The sequence below is a fragment of the Pocillopora verrucosa genome, chromosome 8 (genome assembly GCF_036669915.1).
Source record: "Pocillopora verrucosa isolate sample1 chromosome 8, ASM3666991v2, whole genome shotgun sequence".
NCBI classification, from domain to species: Eukaryota; Metazoa; Cnidaria; class Anthozoa; order Scleractinia; family Pocilloporidae; genus Pocillopora; species Pocillopora verrucosa.
This window is the reverse complement of record NC_089319.1, coordinates 10,128,355-10,154,614: the sequence shown is the minus strand read 5'-3', so window position 1 is coordinate 10,154,614 and position 26,260 is coordinate 10,128,355. Positions and strand designations below refer to the sequence as shown.

General features: G+C 36.1%; 3 protein-coding genes across 6 annotated transcripts; 2 read left to right on the top strand and 1 right to left on the bottom strand.

The window, feature by feature from the left end:
- Positions 1-9,588, top strand: LOC131778940 (lipoyl amidotransferase LIPT1, mitochondrial-like). 3 transcript variants are annotated; one of them, XM_066170867.1, is made up of 12 exons: positions 1-205; positions 748-806; positions 1,225-1,288; positions 2,498-2,518; positions 3,313-3,414; positions 4,193-4,350; positions 4,799-4,904; positions 5,594-5,809; positions 6,535-6,609; positions 7,386-7,491; positions 8,258-8,400; positions 8,631-9,588. In XM_066170867.1, exons 1-11 carry the CDS (start codon positions 125-127, stop codon positions 8,380-8,382), a joined length of 1,113 nt encoding a protein of 370 aa, XP_066026964.1. In that variant the 5' UTR covers positions 1-124; the 3' UTR covers positions 8,383-8,400; positions 8,631-9,588. The 3 variants fall into 3 exon arrangements, with proteins under 3 accessions (XP_066026964.1, XP_066026965.1, XP_066026963.1); XM_066170868.1 differs by having other exon boundaries at positions 3,313-3,402; positions 8,258-9,588; XM_066170866.1 differs by having other exon boundaries at positions 8,258-9,588.
- On the bottom strand, positions 9,580-26,087 carry LOC131778942 (kinesin-like protein KIF18A). Of its 2 annotated transcripts, XM_066170865.1 has the most exons (17): positions 25,490-26,087; positions 24,842-24,946; positions 24,203-24,313; positions 23,429-23,626; positions 22,365-22,465; positions 21,920-22,070; positions 21,472-21,569; positions 21,037-21,145; positions 16,746-16,802; positions 15,930-16,216; positions 15,247-15,461; positions 14,254-14,864; positions 13,617-13,737; positions 13,245-13,290; positions 11,586-11,762; positions 10,936-11,001; positions 9,580-10,165 (listed from the first exon to the last, which is right to left on the bottom strand). In XM_066170865.1, the coding sequence occupies exons 1-16, from the start codon at positions 26,033-26,035 to the stop codon at positions 10,965-10,967; spliced, it is 2,970 nt and encodes a 989-aa protein (XP_066026962.1). In that variant the 5' UTR covers positions 26,036-26,087; the 3' UTR covers positions 9,580-10,165; positions 10,936-10,964. The 2 variants fall into 2 exon arrangements, with proteins under 2 accessions (XP_066026962.1, XP_058951411.2); XM_059095428.2 differs by lacking the exon at positions 10,936-11,001.
- LOC136282889 (uncharacterized) lies at positions 18,927-20,972 on the top strand. The gene is made up of 2 exons (XM_066170869.1): positions 18,927-19,127; positions 19,209-20,972. The coding sequence occupies exons 1-2, from the start codon at positions 19,016-19,018 to the stop codon at positions 19,634-19,636; spliced, it is 540 nt and encodes a 179-aa protein (XP_066026966.1). The 5' UTR covers positions 18,927-19,015; the 3' UTR covers positions 19,637-20,972.
- Positions 26,088-26,260: the final 173 nt, after the last annotated feature.

The following is a 26,260-nucleotide window of genomic DNA, read 5'->3' as shown; positions in this document are numbered from 1 at the left end:
CACGAGCTCTGGGAACGAGATTGGCAGAATGGCGGACACAATTTCAGCGTAGAGATGAAAGTATATTTGGGTGTCTACGAAAGGTTTTTCGCGGCAGAAACTGCCATAAAATCTGCAGAAAAATATGCGCCATCTTTTTAACAAGGTCAATATCTGCAAATATGCTTACTTGAAATGTCGAGCTTTATCGCAGTGGACAGGTGAGGTCAGTACTGGAAAGCTTGCTGGTTTCATCACTCGCTGGTCTTGACTTTACTCAGTTCTTGACATGTAATGTTAACTTTTTCAAAGAGTAACACAAATAAACTCATATAACATCATACAAATACATGAGCAAAATCCTACGGCACGACTTGACAACGTGTAGTCTTACCCCACACGTTCTCAGGGGTGGGATGGGGTGGGGTAGCCATTGCACACTTTATAAAAGTTTCTTTGATGGGTGATTCAAAGTTTCCTCGTCGACTGTCGGTTTTTCTAGAGAGCTATTCTCTGCAGTTACCCCCTTGATTGGGATAGAAGTAGCAAATAATGTAATGCCCCATGTTCAGAAGCTTTCCTTTATCTCTGGTGTTTCGTCTTCACAGTGTTCTTTTTGTTTTATGGTTTGGAAAATCTTCACCACATCAAAATAATTATAAATATAATTTCTCTTACATCACACAAGATAACATACCTTCTTAGTTTGGTAGTTTGGTAATTATTAATTATACCAATACATTTAACTAGTTGTTTTGTGTTAATTAGGTTTCAGTGTATAGGTCAATATCCCAGAATCCTTATGAAAACTTGGCCTTTGAAGACTGGTATGTACAATTTAGAAATATTTTTAGTTTATATATAAATAATTATTCGATACACTTGTGAAAAACATGGCAAGGGAGTAATCGGGAGAATGAAATGTCAAATTGGTAGAGCATGCTGTATAGAGGCTGATTTGAAATTACAAGTATGTTCAACCTTGAATCTATGAACCTACTAAACTCTTGCACTGTCTGCTTAAAGCCAAGTTTGTTGTATGGTTGGTTCTCTTGCGAGGTTTTCTTTATTATGAGTGGTTAGTATTGACTTAAAATAGTGAAATCCAAAGGGTTCCAATAGCTGCGGTTCTGCCAAATTACAAGTACTTGTAGTTATACAAATCAAATTGTTTGAAACATAAATCATATTCAAACTTGTAGAGTTACAGGTGAAGTTTTTCTTTTCTTCTCTTGAACATCATAGGTTATATCTTAATACTGACCTAACAAATAGGAGAATTCTCTTTTTGTGGAGAAATGAACCCACGGTAAGCTGATTATGTCACTATGAAATCCAATTAAGTGAAACATGTTTAACTAAAAATAATCCAGTGAATGGCACTTAATGTCACATATCCAGGAATTTCAATGACTTTATTGAGGAGCAGCTGCCAATAGATGCAATAGGCAGCTGAGCCATAAGCCAAAATCCAAACAAGAGAGCCTGATTGCAGGCTAAACAGATGGTAGTGAGAAGTCCTATAGGTGGCGCTTGACTGCCCATAACTGACTTTTATTGGAACCCCTGTATATCAAAACAACAAGCTAAAGGACAACTGAATAAAGGGATTAAGTTTCTAAAGAAACTGTGGTGCTGTGTTGGTGGGGGAGTATAACAAAATAATTCAGTTGATCAATGGAGTTGATAAATGTAAATTGGCCGCCATAAAAAGTTTCAAAGCTGACACTTTGAGCATTAGCCTCTTGTCATTTGCTCTGATGAAAGGCTAACGATTAAGAAATCACCTTTGAAACTCTTTATGGTGCCCAGTTTACAAATATCAACTCAGCTAATAAAACCAAACTATCTTGACACACTTAAAGGTTGTTACAGTGGCAACGTGGTGCCACAGTCTAGTGTCTGTCACACTGTTACATTAAGTAACCTTCAGAATTCAACAAGGTGATGTTGGAACAACATCTTTAAATATCTTCAGTGATGTTTACATAGCATCAGATTTCTTTGTCAATTTGGGTGTTAAGAAAAGAAAAGAAAAGAAAAAACAACAGGCATTGACTTGAATAAAGTCAACAGATATCAACTGAGTTTTAAATGTTTAATTTTTATTGAGGGTGTTAAGACAAGCTGCAGTTTTCTAAATGTGCCAGCTTTTTTATTTTTAATATACTTGTACACTACACACTTTTATCTTAATAATTTATGATACAGACACATTTGATGTAGCTTATGTTTTTTTAACTCTTTAACTTCCAGATCAAATTTGCAATTCTCCTTACTGTTAACCATACAATTCATGTAATGTTAGTTCAGAGAATTTAGTATTGGATCAACTAATTATCCCCAAATTGATATTTTTCTTTATTCTCATCACTTATCTGGTTGATATTGTATTGATATTGTAAGGAGAAATTCTGTCTTGGTCACTCATGGGAGTTAAAGGGTTAAAATATGTGACCAACGATTATCAAATGAATGAAAAACAAATAAAATAATAATTGTGAACTTTATGTTTCAGATAGTTATTGGCAGACACCAGGTTTGGGAAATTATTTCTTACTATCATAAACTCTTTCTAGCTAACTTTCAATAATGGTTGTCAACATAGCAGTATGTCAGAAGACTTTTCAAAACATTAAATAGCAACTCAGCTCACCCTCTCTACACCCTTTTGCCTAGAGTAAAGGAATCCTCTTGTTAATGGTGTGAACAATTTTCAAAAATATGTACTTAACATTTAAAAAATAGCTCTTTTGATAGATTGATTTTAGATATAAATTAGTAATATACAGTTATCAATTTTCTTATAGTAAGTGGTTATTTTTTAGTATGATCCATCAAATATTTTTGCTTGCCTTTGATTGCTCTAAATACATCACGTGACTGAATATCCCCAGCTTAAACTGGGTGATATTTAAGATTATCACCCAAGGGATATTCTCCAACATTCAAACCTTATGTCCACTATGATAAGTCTATGTTTCAAATTTTATTCAAGATGAGAGAGGATTTTATGGTTACTACAGAAGAAGGAAAATCTTTATTTTGTTCATCATTAAGTTGTACCTGATAACACTCAAAAGAGAAACATTCCATGCTGAATACAGTAAGCTGTTTGTCAATATTTTTCACACACATTGCGAAATATCTGAAGAGTGATTAACACAGTAGCCTCTATTTTGCATGGACGGTGGACATATATATGTACATATCTTTGCGCTAAATAGAGGGTGTTTTGTTTATTTTAATTAATTTCATCTCATAACTTTTGATATATATTTTTATTAAATGAATAATGGATGTTGATGAGACCTAATTTTTTTTTGCCTTCAGAATCCCTGGGCAGAATGTAGTTTAAAGAGTCTTCAGCAATTTAATGTCCATTTGGCAAGGAGGAAAAGTGGTGGTGGGACAGTTTACCACGTGAGTGATTCAGTTTGACTTTCTCTCCTCTGTCTTTCAATAAAGTAAGGTTTGGAATAAATAATTAGTAATTATCCACCAAAGTGGGGGTGAATAGTGGTGGATATTTACAGAGCTGCAAAGCAGTGAGGTGAATATGCACCACTTTCTCTGATTCTTGAGGTAAATAATTGCTTTAGTATTTACCACATAGACACAAAAAAATTAGTTTTTTTCTGGACAATACACCAAAAAATTATTGGAAGTTATATTTAACTCATAATGCAGTAATTTTTCTCACTGGTTGCCTGGAGGTGAATGGTACTTGCTGATCACTTCTGAACAAGCCAATCAGCATGTGCAAAAAGTACTACTCATGTGTGCGGTACATATTAATTAACATTCATGTAATGCTCTTTGTATAAAGATTGTTCCAAATCTATTTTCACCCATTTTGCCACTTTTTTGAGCCCCAAAAGAACCCACATACAAACATCAATCCATCCATTCACTCCAAGTGAAAACTTTGAAGTTGTCTTTGTTAAACATCAGTTTTTTGTCATTTAAAGCCAGTTTTGTGATGCCAAATATCAGGTGATTCTAAAAGATGTACTTTCTCCTTCACTGAAGCCATCATCATTGTCGTAGACCAAAGTCTTTATGTTAATGCTCTAGGGACTGCCTTTTAAAAGATGCTGTCTGGCAAAGTTCATAGAGTTTTCTGCAACAAAGCACTGATTTTTATAACATTTTTAAATGTTTGGTCTTTTTTACTTACATATGGTTCAAATTTTGATTGATTATTTTTTAGGATTTAGGAAATGTCAATTTCTCTTTCTTTACTGCTCGTGAACTCTACGATCGCAAAGAAAACTTAGCTCTTATTGTGAAAGTATTACGTGAAAGATGGAAACTAGATGTTGAAGCTTCTCCTAGAGATGACATACTTATTGATGGAAAATTTAAAATATCCTTTTTATGCTATGGTCTGAAATACATCAGGTTCTATTTTCATGACTGGATTGACTATAAAGGGGTTGTATTTCTAATAGACTAAGGGGAACTAGAATGGAGTTAGAAATTTTCAGGATTTGGAGATTAGGAAAATATGGAAGAAGGAATTTAAAAATGGGAAGATTTGCAATTAAAAAGTTGTTACTATATTACCAAAAGTGACTAAGATGGGGTCTCTAATTGGTCAAGGAATAGAATATGATGTGAAGGGGGGGAGGGGGGGAGGGAAAGAAACTCTGAGTGGCCAGCAGCAGATACCCAGCAAAAATTGACCCAAATATCCCCTTATTGCCCTTTTGACCCCTTCCCAGGAATGCATTGAACTACATGTACAGGAGTGGTCTGACAGAAGCAATGTGTTTCCTCTCATGTTACCATTAAGTCCTTGACAGAGTATTCACATCTCAGGTACATCATCTAAGCTTGGGAGAAATATTGCTTTTCACCACTGTACTTTGCTTCTGGATGTTGATGAAGTCTTACTCAAATCTCTGCTCCATCCCAGTTATGTAAGTTTCTTTTAACCTTTTACTCTCCAACATCAATATGCATATTCTCCATTCTGTTCTCTATGAATCTCATATGGTGCTGACAAGGAGAATTTAACAATCGAGAGATGATTTTGTTGGTGATCATTTCCTTATTCTTGTGACCTTAATGTGTGATTCAGGGGTGATATTGTAAGGAGAAATTAGCTGTTGGTCACTCTTAGATAAAATTAGATGTTTGCCACCAGTGAGTTTGAAAGTTGAAGGCAGTTAAGAAATGGTAGGCTGCCAGGTTGTTGTGAATGCCACCTTGCTTTGTCAGATTACACGCAGGACTGGAAACTATTCTAACTGATAAAATGTCCCAGGCTTTCTGAGCAGGGAATCAATTGAAATTGTTTGTCCAAACCTGCTATCAGTAAATTATGTATTATTTCTACTCAAAACTGGGAAATAGCCACTGTACAAATGTCTGTGATGTTATCTCAATAATTTAAGCCTTTACCCCACACTCATGGTAAAATGAAGTGAAAATGACTGGCTAAAAAGTCAGACAGCAGTTTTAGCCATTTACCAACTCTTGCTGACAGCTCTGCCAAGGCCTGAATCTATTTACTGAGGTGGAACTGTTTTGGTTAGCACCGCATATGTCAGTGATTTGATTGTAATCTTAATTGTTTATTTTATATTTACTTGTGTTTTTTTTGTAGACAGATATTTCTAGTAAAGCAACCCAAAGTGTCAAATCAGACATCATGAACTTATCCAATAAAGATCCCTCAATACACTTTGAGTCTGTCACAAAAGAAGTTGCTCAGATGTTCTGTCAGAGTTATGCTCCTGGGATGAACATAGAGATGGTTGACATTGATCCATCAAAAGATGAACTATTTCCTGGGATAGTGGATCTGAGGAAAGAGCTTGAAGTATGTTACAGAGTTCCAAAAGTTAACTTGCTTTCATGAGCAACCAATAAGTGGTTTCAAGGACAAATAAGTTTCTTCAAGGTCAGGGAATTTAAATTTGAGTTAGGGAAAATTTGCCAGAGACACCTCTATCTGGAAGACATGTTTTTTTTCTTGGGACAAAAGCTGGTCCAGACTGACAAAATTCCTCCTAACACCTCTGTTTACATCAGAAATACATTCTTTTTTTGAAAGAATGTATTTTCTTCCATCTTTGAAGGAAGTCTAGGAAAAGTGAAATTTCATGTAAATGTGAAGTGGTTCATCTTGTCTTGGCCGTCTCAATGATGAGGGATGGTGACAGTTTTCTTTTTGCAAGCAAAGGGGATAAATATTATTAGAACAGATGCTTGTGCCCTTCAGGTACTTTACTTCTTTCCCAGTTTTTCTACAACCAACTGTTTTTTTCAACAGTTGGCTTGCTAAATGTCTCTGGAGAACAAGAATGAACTTATACAGTTATTTGGACTGGGAATTTAATCTGGGGCCGAATAGTGGAATGCAAACAGTTGTTCCATTGTGCCTCCCTTGCTGTACAGAAAACTCTTTTTGTCTTAAAAGTTTTTGTTTGGCTAGAAACAGGGCTGTGAACCTGTAAAAACTGAGATTATGGGGAGGTGTTATTGATTCCAGTCTTTACTTTTAAAATACAATTCACTCTTTCCTATTTCATTATTTTTAATTAGGAGTGGAACTGGATTTATGGAAAAACTCCAAGATTCAGTGTAACTTTTTCAACAACTTTATCAGCCAGACACATGGTGAGTGTGGCCTTCATTTCGAAAGTACATTTGTAAGAATTTACATAAGTTGGTAAAGGCAATTATGGAAACTGTATTCATCACTATATGATCTTACCTCCCCAATCAGCTTATTAGTACTAATGAAATAGACCAGACCACAGTATAAGAGTCTTCATTTCTTATTCTTTTTTCTTTTTCTCAGTAATGTTCCATATGAATAACTGGTAATTTGGGGGTGAGAGAGGATGCGAAGGTTCAGGAGAAAAGAGGAACAGTTTCAGTACTTTGATTAAAATTTCTGCTTACAGCAACAGTATTTCGTACATGATTAGAATAGATAAACCAGTCTGCTGCAGAGTGTTTTGCTGTTGAAATATGTTAAATTCTCTTAACTAATTTACAAGGAAATTTAAGGCAGTTAGAGGGGAGAATTACCAAATAAATCAGATCTTGCAGTGATTTTACCTAATGATTTGACAATCTGAACTAACAAGAATTCTCCCTCACTTTTGCTAAGTCCACTTGAGATTACACTTGCAAGCTTGGTTTTAATGTGTAAATTTGCTTGCTGTGGGAGGATGTTTTGTAGAGACAGGAACAATTTATTCCCCTTTTCAATGTGACAAGGGTGAGCGATTGTCGTCATGGTTGTTCAAGTGGGACTTGAGCCTGGCCACAATCTTTGGCTCTGTTGGCTGATCGGCCTTTTAATACGTAATTTTACTCCTTGGCTGGTGTTATTTTAACTTTTTCTTTGGTCAATTAGAAAAGATAATCATATGAATTTTTTGCAGTTGGCAGAAATCACTTCTTACCATGGTTTAGTTGAAGATGTTAATATCCAGTGTGAAGACAAGGAAATGTGTACACTCCTTACAAAGCTTGTCCAGGGGTTGAAAGGTGAGGAACAAAGTGTCAGCAAGGTTTAAGAACACTGACCTCACAGTCTTGTTCTTTGCATGTAACTAACCACCTTTAGTTAGGCATTTTAATTTAATTATTATTAAATACATATTTTCAAATTGAATTAGCATATTTTTGAGAGGCAAACACTAAGTAAATTTCTTTGCAAAGGTTTCAGCCACTGTTTGAATTTTTGAAGCGGAGGAAGGTTGGAGAGGGATGAAAATAGCTACCAAAGGGGTGATGGATGGGGAAAGAAGAGGAGAGGGAGGAGAAAGGGGGAGAAAATTACTCTTCTCTCATTTCCTTACCTATGACAGGTTGTTAATAGTCACTAGGACCCAGTTGTTCAAAGGCCAATTAGCACTAACGCAGGGTTAAAATTTTAATCCAGGTTTCTATATTTCCCTGTTCAAAAGCCGTTTAGGGATAATTTTCCCAATTCTTTTTAGAACATTCAATCATAACATTGTAGACAAATGAAATTAGACTGAATGTTCTTTTTAAGCTTTCAGATCTGAAATCAAATTTCACTTTAACCCTGGGTTATCTTAACCCACCTTTGAACAACCCAGCCCATCTAAATAAGATGCAGGCTAAAATTGAATTATTTGTTTCATCAATGTTTAATGTGAGGCCTTTTTCCAAGCCTATGTTGAATTTACCCACATAGTTTTTTTAATAATGCTATTTCATTAGTAAACATTTTTCTCAAGTAACTAATTGTAAATAAAACTTTCCAATGTTGCAATTTTTTTTTTAGGTGCAAAATTTAAAGCTGATGACATTCACACAGCCCTACTGACATATTTGAACTCAGAATCACTCACAGCCCTAGATAGGCAGCTTTGTTATGGGTTTATAAAATGGATTGTCAGTGTTATATGAATCTAAAAATTGATTCAAGTAAGTTTTTTTAATTATAATGTACAACATGATAACTTCAGTTTTCTGAGTAGCAATGATTTCTACTGCAATGTTTATCTAACCATATAACCAGCCTTCTGTCAATGTATTATTAAAATCTTTTTTGAATAAGGGGGGATGAATGAAATGCTCCCTAATGAAAAAAGAAGATTGTAATGATGCAATCAACATTTCATTGACCTATTGTCTTTCTTTTCAAATCTATCTAGAGAAGAAGGCAGGGGTTTGTTTACAGGGAGAAGTGTGCATAACTTTAAATGCATAGGATGATAATACATTGTGACATGCAGAGAATATTTACTATAGCATTTATAATTTTAGTTTAGATTTCGTTTTGGTGATGAAATCATTCTTTAAAATTAAGCAAGTTAACTTTCCACACCTTCTCTTTTTGAGGATGGTAAATTATTTAGGCTAATATATGACATGCGGCAACCTGGCAACATTTAACATACATCAACTTGAAAATAATGATGTGGAATCATAAGAATGTTGAGCACTGTCATTATCACTGATTTTCATCTGTGAAATTTTTATTGAAATCCCCCAAGTTTAAGGTGATCACTGTTGTCATTAAGATTGAAACACCAATATTAAAAATTCTGTCAGTAGTAACTTGTAAGTCAGGTAATTTTCTCCTTCCAACAGCTGACATGTGAAGACAAATAAGGTTAACTAAATGTTCACCTTCTTTGTTTTCACATCTCAGCTGTAGATATACCCTATAACCCTTTAACTCTCATGCGTGACCAAGACAGAATTTCTCCTTACAATATCAAGCAGACAAATAATAACAATAAAGAAAAATATCAATTATCTCCTTACAATATCAAGCAGACAAATAATGACAATAAAGAAAAATATCAATTAGGGGATTATTGGTTGATCCAATATAAAATTCTCCAAACCAACATAACAAGAACTGTATGGCAGACAGTAAGGAGAATTACTAATGAGATCTTGGGAGTTAAAGGATTAAGTATGACAAGATAATCTGGTTTCATCAACTGATTTGATGATGTAAATTAGCCACCATAAAGAGTTTCTAATAAAAGCTATCAATAGTAGCCAATTTACAATTTATAGACTCAATTGATAAAGCCAAATTATCTTGTCCCAGCACCACAGTTTTTTTATTAGAATCATATATTGGCAAAGTCTCCTGAAGTTGTAATTTTATTGTCTTCCTTTTACAACTGACTTTAACAAAGCAATGAGTTTGTTAGTTTTCCTATTCAAAATTTCCTGGCTACAGTTCATCAACCATTTCTAGCCTTCACATTGAAAGAGACATGTATGAAAAATAATTTTTTAAAAATATTTAAATCCAAATGGTATGTTCACATTTCTAAATTTCTGCCAAGTTCCTTTCCAAGCAACCCATTAATAAAATTAAAATACTCTCAACTTGTGAACAACCATACAAAGCATTTACAAAATTCTATAACTTCTGAGGTAAATTTACACAGTGGGAAAAAAAGTCAACTTGAAATATTGCTAATAGTGGCAGCTAAAAGTGACATTTTAAAAAAAGAAGAACTAGCCTGAAATCACAGAGTGACATTATTTTGGTTGTTGCTTTAAATTACAGCTGCATTTGTAAAACCAAGGTTATATACATACATCCAAATTATAGTCAAGAATGATCCTCATTATTGCTGATAAGTACTATATTGTTGTGCTGAATTAATTTTACTGCCATCTTGGTCTCTCTGTGAAAGATCTTGAATTCCCTTTTTTCGGCCTGAAGGGTGAAATCAATGGATAATCATAAACATGTTTGGGCTAAAAACATACAACTACAGCTAACATACAATTTAGTTTGAATACTTGATGAATTGTTTTTAAACTGAGCTGCAAATGTTATAATTATCAAGTAGATAATTTTCTAATAATATATCTTTGTCCTTATTGTGTTTCATGTTGCTTCGCACTGTAAGCTAAATAAATACTGTAAGAGTTTCAAAGCTTTGGATACATGTTGTGACAGCTGTTTGGAGTTCCTACCTACTAAACTTTGAAACCTTTCCATGAAAGGCCCAGTTTAATGGGCCCATACATTTTGAAGTTCATGTATTAGTGTCATCTCAAAACAATCAGATTAGTCGCAGAATTGTAGTCAATTGCATGCTCACTCAACATGCATTTTTTTCAGTTTTCTGTCACATAAAAGAGATGCCACATAATTTATACTCCTGGCACAGGTTGTTTCAAGGGTGGATAATGCTGTCCACTGGATAAATCCCTATTTAGTGTACAGGGCAGTACATTCTGGTTAACACTTAACCACTGGATAGTGATTTGTTTGCCCTTTTCAACAACTGGGCCTAATGGTTAATGACAAGGAGAGGTGAATGTGATAGAAATGCTTCTTTTCCAAAAACCAAACAGGATAATTTATGGTCAGCCTTGAATATGCTGGCCTAGTCTTCCCTTTAAAAACTAGCTGCTGATCACTAGGAGATAGCATTTCATGACTTTGGAAAGAATACCAGGTTTTATTGTGTCACACACCTGTTTCAACATGCCCTCTAACATTTTAATCAAATCTTTGTTTTTGGTAAGTTCTGGTAAATGGCTCTAGAAAAATAGTTGCAAAACAAAATTATGAATTAACCCGGTCTTTAACTCCCAAGATCTGACTATTAACTCTCCCCTCCAGCTGCTACACATTCTCTTGAAGATTAGTAATGAGAATTTGGTGTAAAATCATTACAACAAATTCTACCAGATAAGTTTGAACATTCTCATAACGTGTTTGCTGAAAAATGTACAGATATTTCAGGGAGAAGTTGTATATTGATCACTTTTGGGAGTTAAAGGGTTAACTAATCTTATACTAACAACTCTGAAGTCTTGCTGGAGAAGCAAGATATTTGACCTGTAATTTTTCCATAGCTCCTTTATCAATGAACTAGTGATTGTTCTCCGATATGAATTTGTTTTAAGCAAAGACACCTTTTTGGAGCTTTACATTTTTTTTGTAAACTGCTGTGAGGTGAAAAGTTTATAAATAGAACTTCTTTGCCATTCAAAGTATTCCAATTGGTTAGTGAAACAAACTATTTCAAAGTGATTTGGGGCTTTTAAAAAATGGAAAGCCTTAGTCCCTGAAATACTTGTCATGAGCTACATAGACTGTACCAGTCCTATGAATCACTTACGATGTACGTGGTGCAAAGTTTCTGCTTGTTCCAATTGAGGTGCTGCTCATTGCCCTTCTCAGTCCATTGAAGTGTTTCTTGACTTTCTTAGAATGTAACTTGTCCAGCTGCAAAGCACTAGATGATCTTGATGGTCCTCTGAGTGATTGGACATTCTCTTTTGTGGAACTGAAAACTCTGAAAAAAAGTGTTTTTCAATCGTTGGGACTACCGTAATTTCCGGTCGATTACCCGCGGGTAATCTGTTGATTTTGCATTAAATCCGCGCCACTGCGGGTAATAGGGAGGTGCGGGTTATGTGACAATTTTAAATTCTTCTGGAAGTTGAATTGAAAAAATTTCTCACCTACCTGCGTTTCCACCTCTCAAATGAATTTTATTGTATCAAAAGTGCCACAAAGCGGCACGAAAACATGATGCCAACTCGAGTTTATTTCACGCATAATTAGTTGCGTGACAAACAAATTTTTATCGGCACGCGTGAAAACAAAACCTTGATGGTGACAAAAATAATCCAAGGATATCCGGCGCATCAGTAACAAATTTCCAGTTTTCACTAGCTTGAGCTAAAGAGAATTTTCCCGTTTTAAGGGACTTGTTAGGCCCAGTAGAACAGGAGATATCGATTTTTTTGAGAAATTGCCGACAGTAATTTTAAATCCCAAATGCATCACCAGAATGTTGAAAATAATAGGTGCGAAACTTAACTAATTTCGCGCTGAAAAAGTATTTTAACGACAAATGAACAATGGATATTGCTCATTACGCTCCTACATGCTATAAAAGGTAACTGACTGAATAAGAATTATAAACCTCGATCATTCGCGATAAGTGTATCCACGAGTCACCAATTAAGTTAAAATGCCTGCTGTGAAACGCCCACGTCACAGTTTTACGTTTGATTATAAGCTTAGAGTAATAACTCTTGCCGATGAAATCGGTAATAGAGCAGCAGCAATAATCAATCAATAAAGTATAAGCTAATATTGACACAGAATTGTGCACATGTCTGAATCGAAAGACTGAAATGTATCGCCTTAATGTCACGTTTTCGCCACCGAAAAAGTTGAATAACAACGTGCGGGTTATCCACCGGTGCGGGTAATCCGTTGACTTTTTTTTTCGCCGTATGCAATAATCGGCCGGTGCGGGTAATCGGCCGTGCGGGTAATCGACCGGAAATTACGGTAATAGTGAACCCTTTGACTCCCTTGGGGTGACTAGCATCTAATTTCTCCTTACAATACCACCACTGAATCCCTCATTAAGGTTAAGAGAATAAAGGAAGTGATCACATACTAAAGAAGCTCTTGATTGTTTTAGAACTTCTCCTTGTCAGCACCTTAGGAAATGTATAGAGTGCAGTATTGAGAATGTACATACTGATGTTAAGGTGTTAATAGAGAAGACAGGGGTTATCCTGCAGTCACTGTTCTTGCAACCTTCTCAGTTGTACACTTTGAAAATGAATATGAATACTTGTTTGCATATGCTAATGAATAATAGTGAAATCAAGAGATGTTGGATATAAGGGATCCCAATTTTTCCTCCACTCTGGAGTTGAGTATTTTAACCACAAGAAATTTGCTTTCAATGGCAAAATTCATAATATTGTTGGAAGGACCATACTGGTACAAAGCATGGTGTTTTTTAACTGACCTCTTTGGCAGCATGTCTTTCACTTCCTGGCCGCTGTGTGATTTTTCTGTGTAGGAAATTAGATACCACTGAGACTCATTTCTCGAAGGTTTATGTAACTTATTAGGCCAGAAAAGCTATTCTGTTTTCATCCAAGACAAGAGTTTGAAAAGTTTTGAAAATTATACAATAAAACTTTCAGCTAAATAAACAAAATGGACTTCCCAGGGAGCCACAACCTGCTTCTCTATTCTTCAAATTCTGATTCTAAAATATAGCTTTGGGTCCATTAATTTACTGCAGCTTTTGAGAAACAGGCTCCTGGTATGTAGGACTCAGTGCCTGTGACAGATTCAGTGGTAGCTCTAAAATACAGCCTTGATAAACCTTTACCTTTTTTCAAAAGATCACTTTGACTCAGCACAGATGGCAACTGATCTTTCAGATTGTTTACTGTATTTATTGACAGTTCTTTGAGAGGTGTTGTATTGCTTCTTGACGGAAGTGGTGTAATCTGTAAGAAAACAATAATTACATAAAGAAAATTTTGAATTAAAGAGCCTTGTCTCTGTAAGACAACTCTTAAGTCTCAGTTCTCCTCTAAACCAAGAAAGTAAGAAAGTTATTGTGGCCACGAAAAGGAAGTAAATACATTTTATACAGTAAATGGTTTGAACCTGGGGGTAACATGTAATAGTGTAGTTTAATCATCTGGGTGAGTGTAGTCCTGAGAAGGACTGTTGTCGGTAGTGGTGACTGACGTTTCGACAACCTGAGCGGAAGTCATCATCAGAGTCAAGTGACTCTGATGACTCTTGACTCTGATGATGACTTCCGCTCTTAAGTCAATGTCATAACAGAAAATTAAGAGCAGAAACCAAAACAAAATGAAAATGTGTGGATCACAACTCAAGGGCAGCATCTTTTTCAGAGGTTCACAACATGACTGATCGCAGTACATACAGGTTATTTTTATATCTGTAATTTGCATGGCATTTTAAAAGTGCAGTAAATATTAACTGCTAATTACCTTTCTTGCATCCTTTTGTTGATTTTTATCTGCTGGAGTTTCATCTAGAGCTTGTATTCCTGACAGATTTAAGTCTCTAGAGACTCTTACAGGTGTGCTATTACCTAAGTTGTTATGTGCAGTATTACATGTTAGTGATGAGGACTTTGTTTCAACAGGACTTTCACTCCAACAAACTTTGGGATGGGGAGTTGCCTTTCTTGGGGCAGATGTTGATTGCTCATTTACATTGTTCTTGGTGTAAAACATTGCTGGTGACTTTAAACAGTTGTTACTGTTTAAAGGTAGGAATGGTGAAGCTGATGGAACTCGTGAAGGTGTTGCCAGTTTTTGATCCTTTGGAATGCTACTGGTTACACCTGGTGTAGCCATCTTGGGTCTCTCAAACCCTCCTCCAACTGAGTTTGTTGATTTTCCAAGTAACTGTGTTGCCTCATACTCTTTCATCAAAGAAATGCAAGTATCAGAATTCTCTAATGTTGGTTGAGAACTGGTTGTGATGATCTTTTGATGTTTAGAAGTGCTTCTGCAAGGTGTCATGTCACTATAAACATTACCGACTGGTGTGTTGAACTGACGTTTTCTGATAGGTGTTCTTGATGGTGGTGTTCCTTTTGTGACAGAAATAATTGTTATAAGAAAGATGTCACTTGTTTTTATCATTTGCAGATTGTGGTTTGAACTTGGCAGTTTACATAGTTTATCAAAAACACTGTAAGTTATTTTAATAGCCATTAATTTTTTAGACCTCTAGATTAAACCTTTGCAGACAATAGTGAGAAAATATTGGTCTAGGTAAGTCGGGGAAAGTACCTCACTGAACTAAAAACTTTCATGCTAGGTTTCTATAAACTGGAAAGTAATGATTTAGTATCCCATGCTAATACATAACATTTCTTGCTACTGAATTTACAACTAGCACTACAATTATATAGTTTTTACCATATCCTAAATTAATTTTATTTAGACACTTTCTTTGTGTCCCCTACTCACCAGCAGTTGGCAGCAGAAAGCTTACATTAGATGATGTTTTATCAAAGCAGTTACTATCATTCAATGTGCTTTGATCAGCCCATGTCACCTCACGGCCCTTTTCAACTGTTTCAATAATAGAGTTGTATTCATCCGTCAGCTCCTGGGTTGTGAGACCAACACCTTTTAGAGCGAAAAACTGCTTCTGTACCATTCCTAGTAACTTTTCAACCAGTCTGGAAACAAAACAAATTTAAGAGGTATGTCTGTATGTAAGGTCACTGTACAGGAAATCACCACCATCAGTTGTAGCAAGAGACTGATGACTGGTCTAAGTACAAGAAAATTCAAGGCCACTTATTTTACAAACTTTTATTTGTGCAGAATACTGTACACATAAAAGTGGAATTTGATCATTGGGATTTGAAGATTTGCAAGGAAAATGTTTTTTTCTGTTGTGATTATTTTACTGACTTGTGTCTACCCTTTAAAACAATGCCTTGGCTTTTAATTTACAGGAATTACATGTATTAGGTGGTAAGGCAATGCTACATTTTTAGTTATCATTTTGTGTCTTTAAAGGATCTGTCAATAGTGGTTATAGATTAGTTTTCTTACAACAGTTTTCCGAGTGAAAGTCACTGTCAGTAATTATAATTATAGTGATTTACATTATCAATGCTCCCTAGTGTAGGCATGCTCACCTTTCTGTACTCTGAGCATCTTTTTCTAAAGCATGAATGTGTCTCTTGTAAAGCTGACAGTTTCTTCTCAGCTCCATATCATCTAGCTTTGACTGAGCTTCTGACTGGCATTGATCAAGTTGAGTTTTTGCACCCATGTCAGAGTCAAGATGTGTCATCTCTGATTTAATTCTGTCCAACCACTTAGTGTTTTTTGCTATTTGTTCCTCAAATTCAGATTTTTTGCAGGCGAGGTATTTTTGCTTGGATTTAGTGGAAGATATACATGTTTCAACTTTAGACAACACCTGTGAAGTGGGAATGAAAGAGAGGTTATCAAATATTAAATGTTTAGCATTGATCACCCAGCACAACTTTAATGTTTTATCACTGAATGCAATAAATGCATGGAACACAATTTAAATTTCAAATATACCCTGATTCCAAAATGTTGTTACCCAATTTTTAATTCATAAACAAGTAATGCATACAACTCATTGCCTGTGATTTTGGATTATTGCAAAAGTTTCAAAAGCTTGAAAACACTGCACCATCCAGCATTTTTCCAAGGTGTCACATACATCTAACAGAAAGTTGATATAGATGTAATTCACAAGGCACAATAAAATTATTAATTGTGGAAAATTTGGATTGCATTAGTTGGTTGAGAGCAAAACTGTTTTCATAAAGATGGAAGTAAAGTCTAAAGTAAGATACCGGTGAATCAATTCTTGAAGATGATTGATCACCATAGCTAAATCAAAGTTTTTCATTAGAGATCTGTTGGCAACAAGCATGTTTAATGAGCAGTTTTGGTGCGCTTAAAGTGTTTGATACCTCATTGAGCTTCTGCCCTTCAACACACACAAACTGCATTCTTTTTAAGGAACGTTCCTAGAATAGATCAAATGTGTAAAACATAAGTTGTAAGAATAGCTGAAAAAAATCTGAGAAAAATTGTAAATGGCAACTTGATTGACCTACTAAACAAGTATAAGATGAAGTTAATGCTGAACAAACGCGGTTTCATTGCGGTTTTCCGCCTATCAAATTGTCCAAAATTCACTGTAAAAACCAAGCTCCGTTGAAGGCTTAAAATGAATTCAATTAACACCAAACTTCACACGATATAATAAAAAGCCTTCCCATTCATTTTCGTTATGTTAATTTTTCTGTACACATTGATACTGAGAATTTTTAAGTCCTCTAAGCAACACCCTTAAAGAGCGCTTAATATGGAGGCAAAAAAAAGGTGAAATTTAACGCGATAAAAGTGTACCTGGTACCTCACTTTTTAACTTTTTAACTTGATATTCGTAATATAATGATATTATTTATTTCCTGAGTAAAATTTGATGCTTTGAATCGGACCGCTTCCCTTCGAAAATACCGCAAATGTTTGTGTCCAGAGTGACCGAGATGATGTGTGTTGTGTAAACAAATGCCAATCTAATCATTCCTTCCCTGGTGGAAAAAGGTTTTAAAATAAACTTTAATTTTGGAAATTTTTGGCTAGTATTCCACAAAATATTGAGTAATAGGGAAGTCGTACAATCGGAGTTGTGTGAGAGCTGAGAGAAAATAAAATCACCGTCGAAAATGTTCTTACAGTCATTTCATCAATCACCATTATATGTATTACGATTAAGAAAATTGTATGTGACAATCTCTTGATCAGTCTATTGAATGACTTTTAAACATTTCAGCTGCAAGGGCTTTGTTTTAGTTTGTTTTAGATATATATGTATATATATAAATCAAGAATTCCAGCGAATACAGAAGGAGAACAGCATTCTTTACGAGTAGTCCAGTGTATTAAGGCGAATTGTTCCTAATTAACCGACATCCAGTCCCAACAAACACTGGCCGCACCACATGAGACCCTAAATGGGCTGTCATCATGAAATATACCAAAGACTGAAAACAAAAACTTCACTCAAGGTCTGATAACTACACGGTAACACTTTTATACTTCAATCTCTGATTTACTTTCATCGAGCTTTCAACATTTCGCACCATTCAATCACAATTTTCACTCGTGGTGAGGCCTGCACGTCATCACTGCCCATGAAGCTCTTGCGTAAATGGTCTAAATTTCATAACAGATCTAAGGAAAGTTATTTCACGGACGAGTCTTGAGCTTTCATACGTGCTCTCATCAGAAGTTATTATTTCTTGTCATTTTATGGCTCTCTGTAGCTATATAACGCTACTTGGTAAGGTGACCCCTTGCGGGCGATCTCCTGATTATCCTGGTCAGGTGGAATGCATTACACTCGAGGATTGCTCGAAAGATGTTACTGGACATCTATCGACTCTTGGACTGAGTGCAGATGAAGGTTCTAGAACTGAAATGAAGCTGCTATTAGCCAGAGCCGGTAAATATTGATTTTGTGTGTTTCCAGGTAACTTTACTGTGCTTATGAATGAGTCCTGCAACAGATTTAAGTGGTTTTATATTTTTTACAGGTGTTTTCTCATTTGAGCAAAAACATCTTACCCTGACTATTTGCCCACGCCATAGGGCAGACTTTGGCATACGTTGGAGGACTAGGAAAACCCTTTGTGCAATTCCCAAGGATCTAGCAACACATAAGTCCTCGAGTGCCAAAGGAAGCAACCGTGTGGATAGCCGAAAATCGATGTATATTTTTTGCAACTCCTACACCTTAGTTCCAGTTGGGTCGCGTAATTTGAATTGCTTCTGTTGATAAATGTTCTCATAAAATTGTTTTTTCTCACGTTTTTTTGTAATACCTTACACAAAAAAAACACCATAAGTTTCAACTTTCTCAAGCTAGCAAATTTTATATCAGTGAGGAAACTTTGCAATTTATATTGCCAACGTTTTTTTCTCGTCTGAGTAGCTGATTATCCATTGATTGATGACTGATTGATTACTTTATACCTAGGAATAGTAATTGATTTAAGTTATTTAATTTTTTTTTAAAAGCAATTTGTACGCGATGCGACGAGTTCATCTGCGTTGCTCAGGGGTGTATTTATGTCCTCAAGACGGCTGCACTCATGTTTTTCAAAGGCTTTCAGACTTAGAAAAGCACTTGTCACTCGAAAAATGTAGCAGGGTACCAGAAAAACATTCTTTAATGGACTTGGCAAAAATTGCCTACAAATCATATTTGGAGGAAGGTGTGGGAAAGCTGCCATCTCTTCAAGCCCCTGTGCGACAGGAAGATTCTCGTGTTTCTCTGAAAGAAGGTTAGGCTCTTAGAGTAGTGAGGAAGGCTTATAGATTCAGTGAAAAGCAAAAGTCGTACCTTTTATCTAAATTTCGAATAGGGCAGACGACAGTAATTGCTCGAGAAATGCGGCGTGCCCGGGGCACCGATGGTGCACGACTAATCCAGTCATCGGAATTCCTCACAACCACCCAGATCACCTCTTTCTTCTCAAGAAAGAGTGCCTTAGTACGCCAGAGAGATCCTGACGAGGCTGATATCCGAGCAGCTCAAGAGGAGAGTAATTTTAGCGAGGCAAAGGAAACTGTCGCGTCAATACAACTTGACCATCCCTTGATCTACGGTCAGTACGATCTTTGTGAAATGGCGCTAAATGACTCTTTGAAGATCTTGACGCTACCCATGTTGCAGTACATGTGTGAAGACCTTGGCCTCGATATTCCATCAAAGCCCATGCGTAAAAAGTCCCCTTACTTGGCTCTACTGAAAGAGATTGTCAGCAAATGTACTTGCCAAAAGTCATCGTGATACTGACTTTCTCTTTAGTTTAGCAGAATAGAAAAGTGAGGAAGAAACGAATTAACGGTGACTCGTTCCTATTCGTCAGTTACTAGTTATCTCATTTTTACAAAAGCACGTAAAGTAATTAGAAGTTCTTCCGTTTTGTTCTGTTTTTCTTTTAATTATGCCGATGTTGACCCTCACTTTCCTTTTATGGTCTTCATATCGGTAATGAAGTTTACTCATCTGGTAGCCGACACATGCAAACTGACGGACGTGAGAGTATTCAACCTACATTTCTTTCGGCTCATTTTGAAGTGCGGGATTTCTCTCTCTAATTTAATTTATCATTATTTGATTTGCGGTTTCTACGCGGGTATGTTTCAGCACCCCCGATACGTTTTCAATGGCGTTACGTTGCGTGACATTGATAATTACAAGGATAAGAAGAACTGTCGTCTTGCATTTAATTACTTTGAAGGTCAAAAGTCGCCTTTCGATGTATTTATACCTACAGAAAATGAGTTCCCAAAGTAAAAGATAAAAAAATATCTTATTTATCAGCATGGAATACTAATCTACTAAGTAGCTTCTCTCGAATGTATCTTTTGCATTACTTGAATATGAGATGGTGCTAATGTAATATGTACTTCACTTGCAGATTTTTAGCCCAAAAATATTTTGTAGAACCTTTTCAAATATCTTACGGAACAGTTTACTTGTCTTTACATTTTCCAAGCTACAAGCCGACACAGCGGAGACCGGATTTAATTTGGAGATTTAACAACTCAGTATGATTAAATTACCTTGTTGTTTGTTTACACACTTTGCATCATTTTTCTCACTCAAAGTCACAAACATTTCTGCCATTTTCGAAGGGAAGCAATGCGATTCCGGACTTTTCACAGTAAATGGAAAATAGCAATATTTCACGAATATGTTGTTGAAAATCCAAAATATGTGGTACCAGGTACATTTTTTTCGCGTGAAATATCACCCGTTTTTCGTCGCCATTTTACTCTGTCTGTGAAAATGTTCTTTCAAGGGCTTAAATAATCCCAAAATCGATGTGCCCCAAAAAAGTTTATTAACTAGAATTGAATAAGAATAGCTGTCCTAATATCGTGTGAAGTTTGGCGTTGATTGATTACATTTTAATCCTTAAACGGGGCTTGGTTTTTGCAGTTAATTTTTGAATGTGCGTCATGCGGAGCCTGAGCTCCGGAAGCCTGAAAACTGCGTTTTCAGATTTTGGCAAATTTCTGAAAATTTAAGAATCGCTGAAACTTAAAAACATGATTTTTGAAAATAGTTTATAAAAGGGTATCTTTGAGCAAAATATGAGCATTTCACCAAAATGGTCGTTGACGGACGATTCTCGATCCTGACAGGCAGCCATTCTTAATAATTAATGACAAAATTCAAACCTTTCTGTACAGTCTAATTTGAAGGTCCCTGTCAGCTGCCTCAATGTCTATTATGTTTCTTCGTACTGCCATTCTCTCTTTCATGACACTCTTTAGGCTTGAGCATAATCTGCCAAATAATTTAATCCCTTTAACTCTCAGATCAAATTTGTACTTCTCCTTACTGTCAGCCATAAAGTTCGGTTTAGTTCAGAGAATTTAGTATCAAATCAACTTATTTTCCCCAAATTGATATTTTTCTTTATTCTTGTCACTTATCTGGTTGACATTGTATTGATATTGTAGGGAGAAATTCTGTCTTGGTCAGTCATGTGAATTAGAGGGTTAAAAAAAAGTATAACCTCTAAGAGATACTATAATTTGTTAGCAATAAATTACCAATAAATAATATCAACTAAATTAATTTTTTTTTTCTAAATGATATCAATTCATTACCTTTGCACTTCTTCCCTCTGTTTAGTAGAGTCTGCAGGTTTAATTGGTAAAACTGGTCCTGATTCAGGACTAAAAAGCTTCTTTTTAAGCTCAGAGATCTGAAAAATATGGTATAACTAATTTCAAGCTCTGGGCAAACAATTATTCCACACTACATTATCTCAATTCATTTCCATCAATGCAACAAGTAAAGAAAGTTCAGCCAATTTTAACAAGAATTTAACCCTTTAACTCCCAGATCAAATTTGTAATTCTTCTTACTGTCAACCATACAATTCTTATAATGTTAGTTTAGAGAATTTAGTGCTGGATCAACTAATTATCCCCAAATTGATATTTGTCTTTATTCTCATCACTTATCTGGTTGATATTGTATTGATATTGTAAGGACAAATTCTGTCTTGGTCACTCATGGGAGTTGAAGGGTTAAATGAGACCAGTGCATTACCTCAAGTCGTAACTCCTCCACAATCTTTGCATACCGACTCACATGCATGTCCACTGACACTTCATTTTTCACCACCTTACATGTTATGTTCATTGCACGGTCTGCATACTTTAAGGTGTTATATGTATCTTCATAGCTGAGGCCTGATGGGCTGTAAAAAGTGATAAAAATGTTAACCCCAAATGAATGTTGTCATTTTGTTATTTATTAATATTTTATTATTTATTTGTATAACATTATTTCAATACAACATTTTATTTGAATTAAATATTATTAAAATATTTTATATCATTCATTATCAAAAAATAATTTATCAGTAATAGTAATTATTAAAGGGTTTAAGTCTGTGAAAGATGGTGGTATTCAAGGAAAGAAAATCAGTTGTTTCTAAGACAGCCAGGGTTTTTCACTTGTTCCTCCACTGACCAAGAACCTGCAAGTCTACCTGACTGCTGCTATCATAACAGTTCTGCAGTTTCCTCCAAGGGAATCTTTTAGAAGTCTTGTCAGTTTGCTGTCTCTGTATGGAATGTGCCCAGATTTGTTCTACAGAATCACAAACAAGTTCAAAGGTTAATAGGGAAGGAGTTAGGGCCAAGTTCATTTGGGGAGATGAGCACAAGTGTTAGACAGAGTTTGATTATTAGCTGATGATTAAGGGAAAAATGTTTTAATAATTCCTCTTTTAAAAAAAACATTAATTTTTACTCCCAGGAATGAACTGGTTGTACTTCACATAATATCTAGTGATTGATGGTTGATTGTTCATGAATCTCTCTCATTTTTTTTCTTACAACAGATTCAAAATACAAGATCAAAAGTTAAGAATATTGATTCATCACCTCTTCAAAATACATGCTCAAACATTTTGCTTCAATTGAGCTTAATATACAGAACTATTCATAGTGCTTTCAGTGTCATTTCATTCAGTGTTAAGTAATTTTTATCTAGTGATTCTGTATTGATCCTGTGCCAACAGTGCATTCCTTTCATGTTAAGAAAAAATGCCTTACGCTTGTGATTACCAAAAATAAAAGACATTAAAAAATGTAAAGTCACAGGAAAAAGTTTCTTTGATCACTTGGTGGTGCCAATTCACCAAGGGGAGTGCCCCAAGTTAATTGTGACCATTTTGGTGACTGTGGTGAGTTAAAAATATATCCAGCAACCAAAAAATTTGACAAGAGTCCTTAAGTGGTGACCAACAGATTTGAAAAAAAAAGGTAGAGAAAGAAAGATTTATCTTTCTTTGTTCAAATTATCAAACAAACAAATGCATGCAAACAGTACCAGAATCCTAATATACAGCAACTTAAAATGAGCAGGGATCAATTTGAACTACTTTTGTTGAGATAAACTTCATTTCATACTATGACCAAATTTTTTTTGAGGCAAACATTTTACAATTGAAGGTCACTGAAAGGCGAATTTGTGATAAAATGAACTCAGAGCCCTTAAGGGAGCCTGCTCCTAGCTGCTCATTAATGGCAACACAGTAATTTGAGTTACCTCTTTATCAGCAAGTGCATTAATGCAGTTGCCAAGAGCCAGTAAGGATTTGTTGATGTTGGCCCCCTCTCGGAATCGTTCACCTCTGTTGGATGTCACTATTGCTCTCTCTGACCCTGCCAAGTCAATCAAGGACATTTTCCCCATGGTAAAGTTTGTTTGCAATCCTGCAGTTCGGTCCTTTTGTCGAACAAACACCTAATAAACGCGGTGATATGGGAAAAAATGTTTCCACATACAATGTGAGAATATGTTTGAATACTTCCAAGTTCAAGTGAATCCCATATATCTATTTCTAAATATTAAATCACTTATCTGCTTAATATAAAAACTTTGGGGATTAAATTTTGAGCAAAAGCTACCAAATTGGCAGCCTGCACTTGGGGGTCATGAAGCAAGCTGTAACTTTTAAATAATCATTCAGTGTTTACAGTTTTACCCTTTAAACCCTAATAGTGACCAGCATTTAATTTCCCCTTACAGTAATACTACTGAATCACTTATTACGATAATGAGAATATTCTCATTCAGTAAATGGTTTGAACCCGGGGGTAACATGTAATAGTGTAGTTTGATCGTCCGGGTGAGTGTAGTCCTGAGAAGGACTGTTGTCAGCAGTGGTGACTAACGTTTCGACAACCTGAGCAGAAGTCATCATCAAGTAAAATTTTAATCTTTTGGAACCATTTATTGCAATCATGATTTTAGGTTGCAAATTAGCAGCTTTTAAATCAGCACTGTGTTAACATTCCTAACACTGAATTATATTATTACCTGAAAAACAGCATGGGATCTTGAAGATTGTGCATTTGCATCTGTGGGATGTTGGGTGCGGTTGTTGTTTCCAAACTCCAGCATCCCCAGCAGTTCTTCAGCAGAAGTTGGCTTGAAAAGACAAGGAACATTATTATTTATTGAATTTTCAAACACAGGGGAGAGGTCTACATGTACTTGACTTGTTCTTGCAACCAGTTTGCTCTGAACCAGTCCATTTGTGCTCACTTTGTTCAAATTAAGAGGATTGAGGGTTGAGGTCATGAAAAGTTGGCCCCCAACACGTTCCAAAATTTAAAGGCTGTGCTGTGGAAGAATTGGCCAGTGCACAAAGGCTCTAATCATCCAAAGTCCCTAAAGGAAAAAGTTGAGAGCCTGTTGCACCTGGCCTGCCAGGACATCAAATGTGTTTCACTATTTTGGTAAAAGTTAAAATCTTGGAGACTCATAACATTTAGTTATGGCTGGCCCTTGATGAGAAATATCAGAGGGACTAGTGTCTTGGCCTTTTCACTGCATGCAAATCAACCTTAATGGTCACATTAAAGGAGACATGCGAATGGAAATAGGTATTTTTTAACAATACTGCTCAGAAATTCACTTTTTGGGATGAAATGTAATGCAAATAAGGCCACTTACCTTGTGAAGTGTAAGGCCACTGACACACACTCCCCTCTGTGGATCTTCTCTCACAGCCAGAGGCTTGCCAGGCATTAAGAGGTCTCGGATCGTTTCATTGTAAACCTGCAGTGGCAACAGTCAAACTTACAGTTGGATCCTACACTATACATGTACCATACAGCTGTACATGTATATGTCGTTCCTGCCTGTGTTAATGACCTCTAAATCTCAAAAATTGTTGGACAACACACAAGAGTGAAGCCAAAGGGGGGGGGGGGGGGGGCAAGGGGTATATGCACCTCACAACCTCTAAAGTGAAAATGCTGCCCATGCCTGTGTAGCCTTCATGGCTGGGTCCTCATTGCGATGAAATGAACGAAAAAGCAGGCACATGAGAAATTGCAGGGGTCAGGTAAATAAAATAATTAGGGTTACCTGGCCATTTCCCTGAAAACCACAGCCCCTCATCTCTGCTAGTCAGTGAAAAGGGAGAATCCCTGAGCTCATTACGTCTTCCCCTTGCCAGGGTCTCACACTGAATTATGATAAGTTTGTATTACCGGCAGTGAAGTTGCAAATCAAAGCTGTATACAATTTTTGACTCTCCTTTAAAGAACTGGTCCTTCTGGCTTGGTTGAACACGTATTATACATTTACATACAGTACCTCAAGATACGAGACAGCTACGTCTGAGATCTTGTCGTCCTTCGAAGCGTTGATTCTGCTGTACAATTCCATCATCGTTAGAAACATTACTCCAGGGTTAGATTGATCTCCTAACATTGTGAAAGTTTTTCCTGCCCCTGTCGCTCCGTAGGCGAACACAGAACAGTTATAGCCACCAAGAACTCCATCTACGATCGTTTTAGTTGTGTGTTCGAAGACATCTTTGTTACTGGACTCGTAATCGAACACTCGATCAAACATGAATCTCAAATCCCTAGCTCTTCGTGTCAGGAACTGTGGTTGCCTTCGGGGTCGATCGCCGGACAGATAATCTACAGACTCTTCTTTTGGATCAAAAACCAGCATTCTTTCGTCCATAACACGGACAGCCGTGGAAGATTGCTTGTAGAGTTCCATCTCGTTCGCAGGCCTTACTCGCACAACAACTTTCATATTGTTATTTTTGTCTTTTACACCGTTCACTTGTGATCGCCTTGCAGTTGACGATCGTTTACGACGGAGACAGTTGTCAGAGTTTTGGACCATCTTGCTTTTTATAATTTAAAATACGCTTTAAAATTCTCTCCTTGTCGCTCTTTCATTAGGCGATTGATCGGCCAAGCATCCATACGACAACAAATTTGAATTTCGAACGTTTCAGTAAACTCTTTCCGGATTGGTCAAAAATTATAAAGCGGTTTTTGTTACGTACCGGGGGAGTGGGAGGGGAGACAAGAACTCCCTAACCTACAGCATAGGCGTCCTATTAGG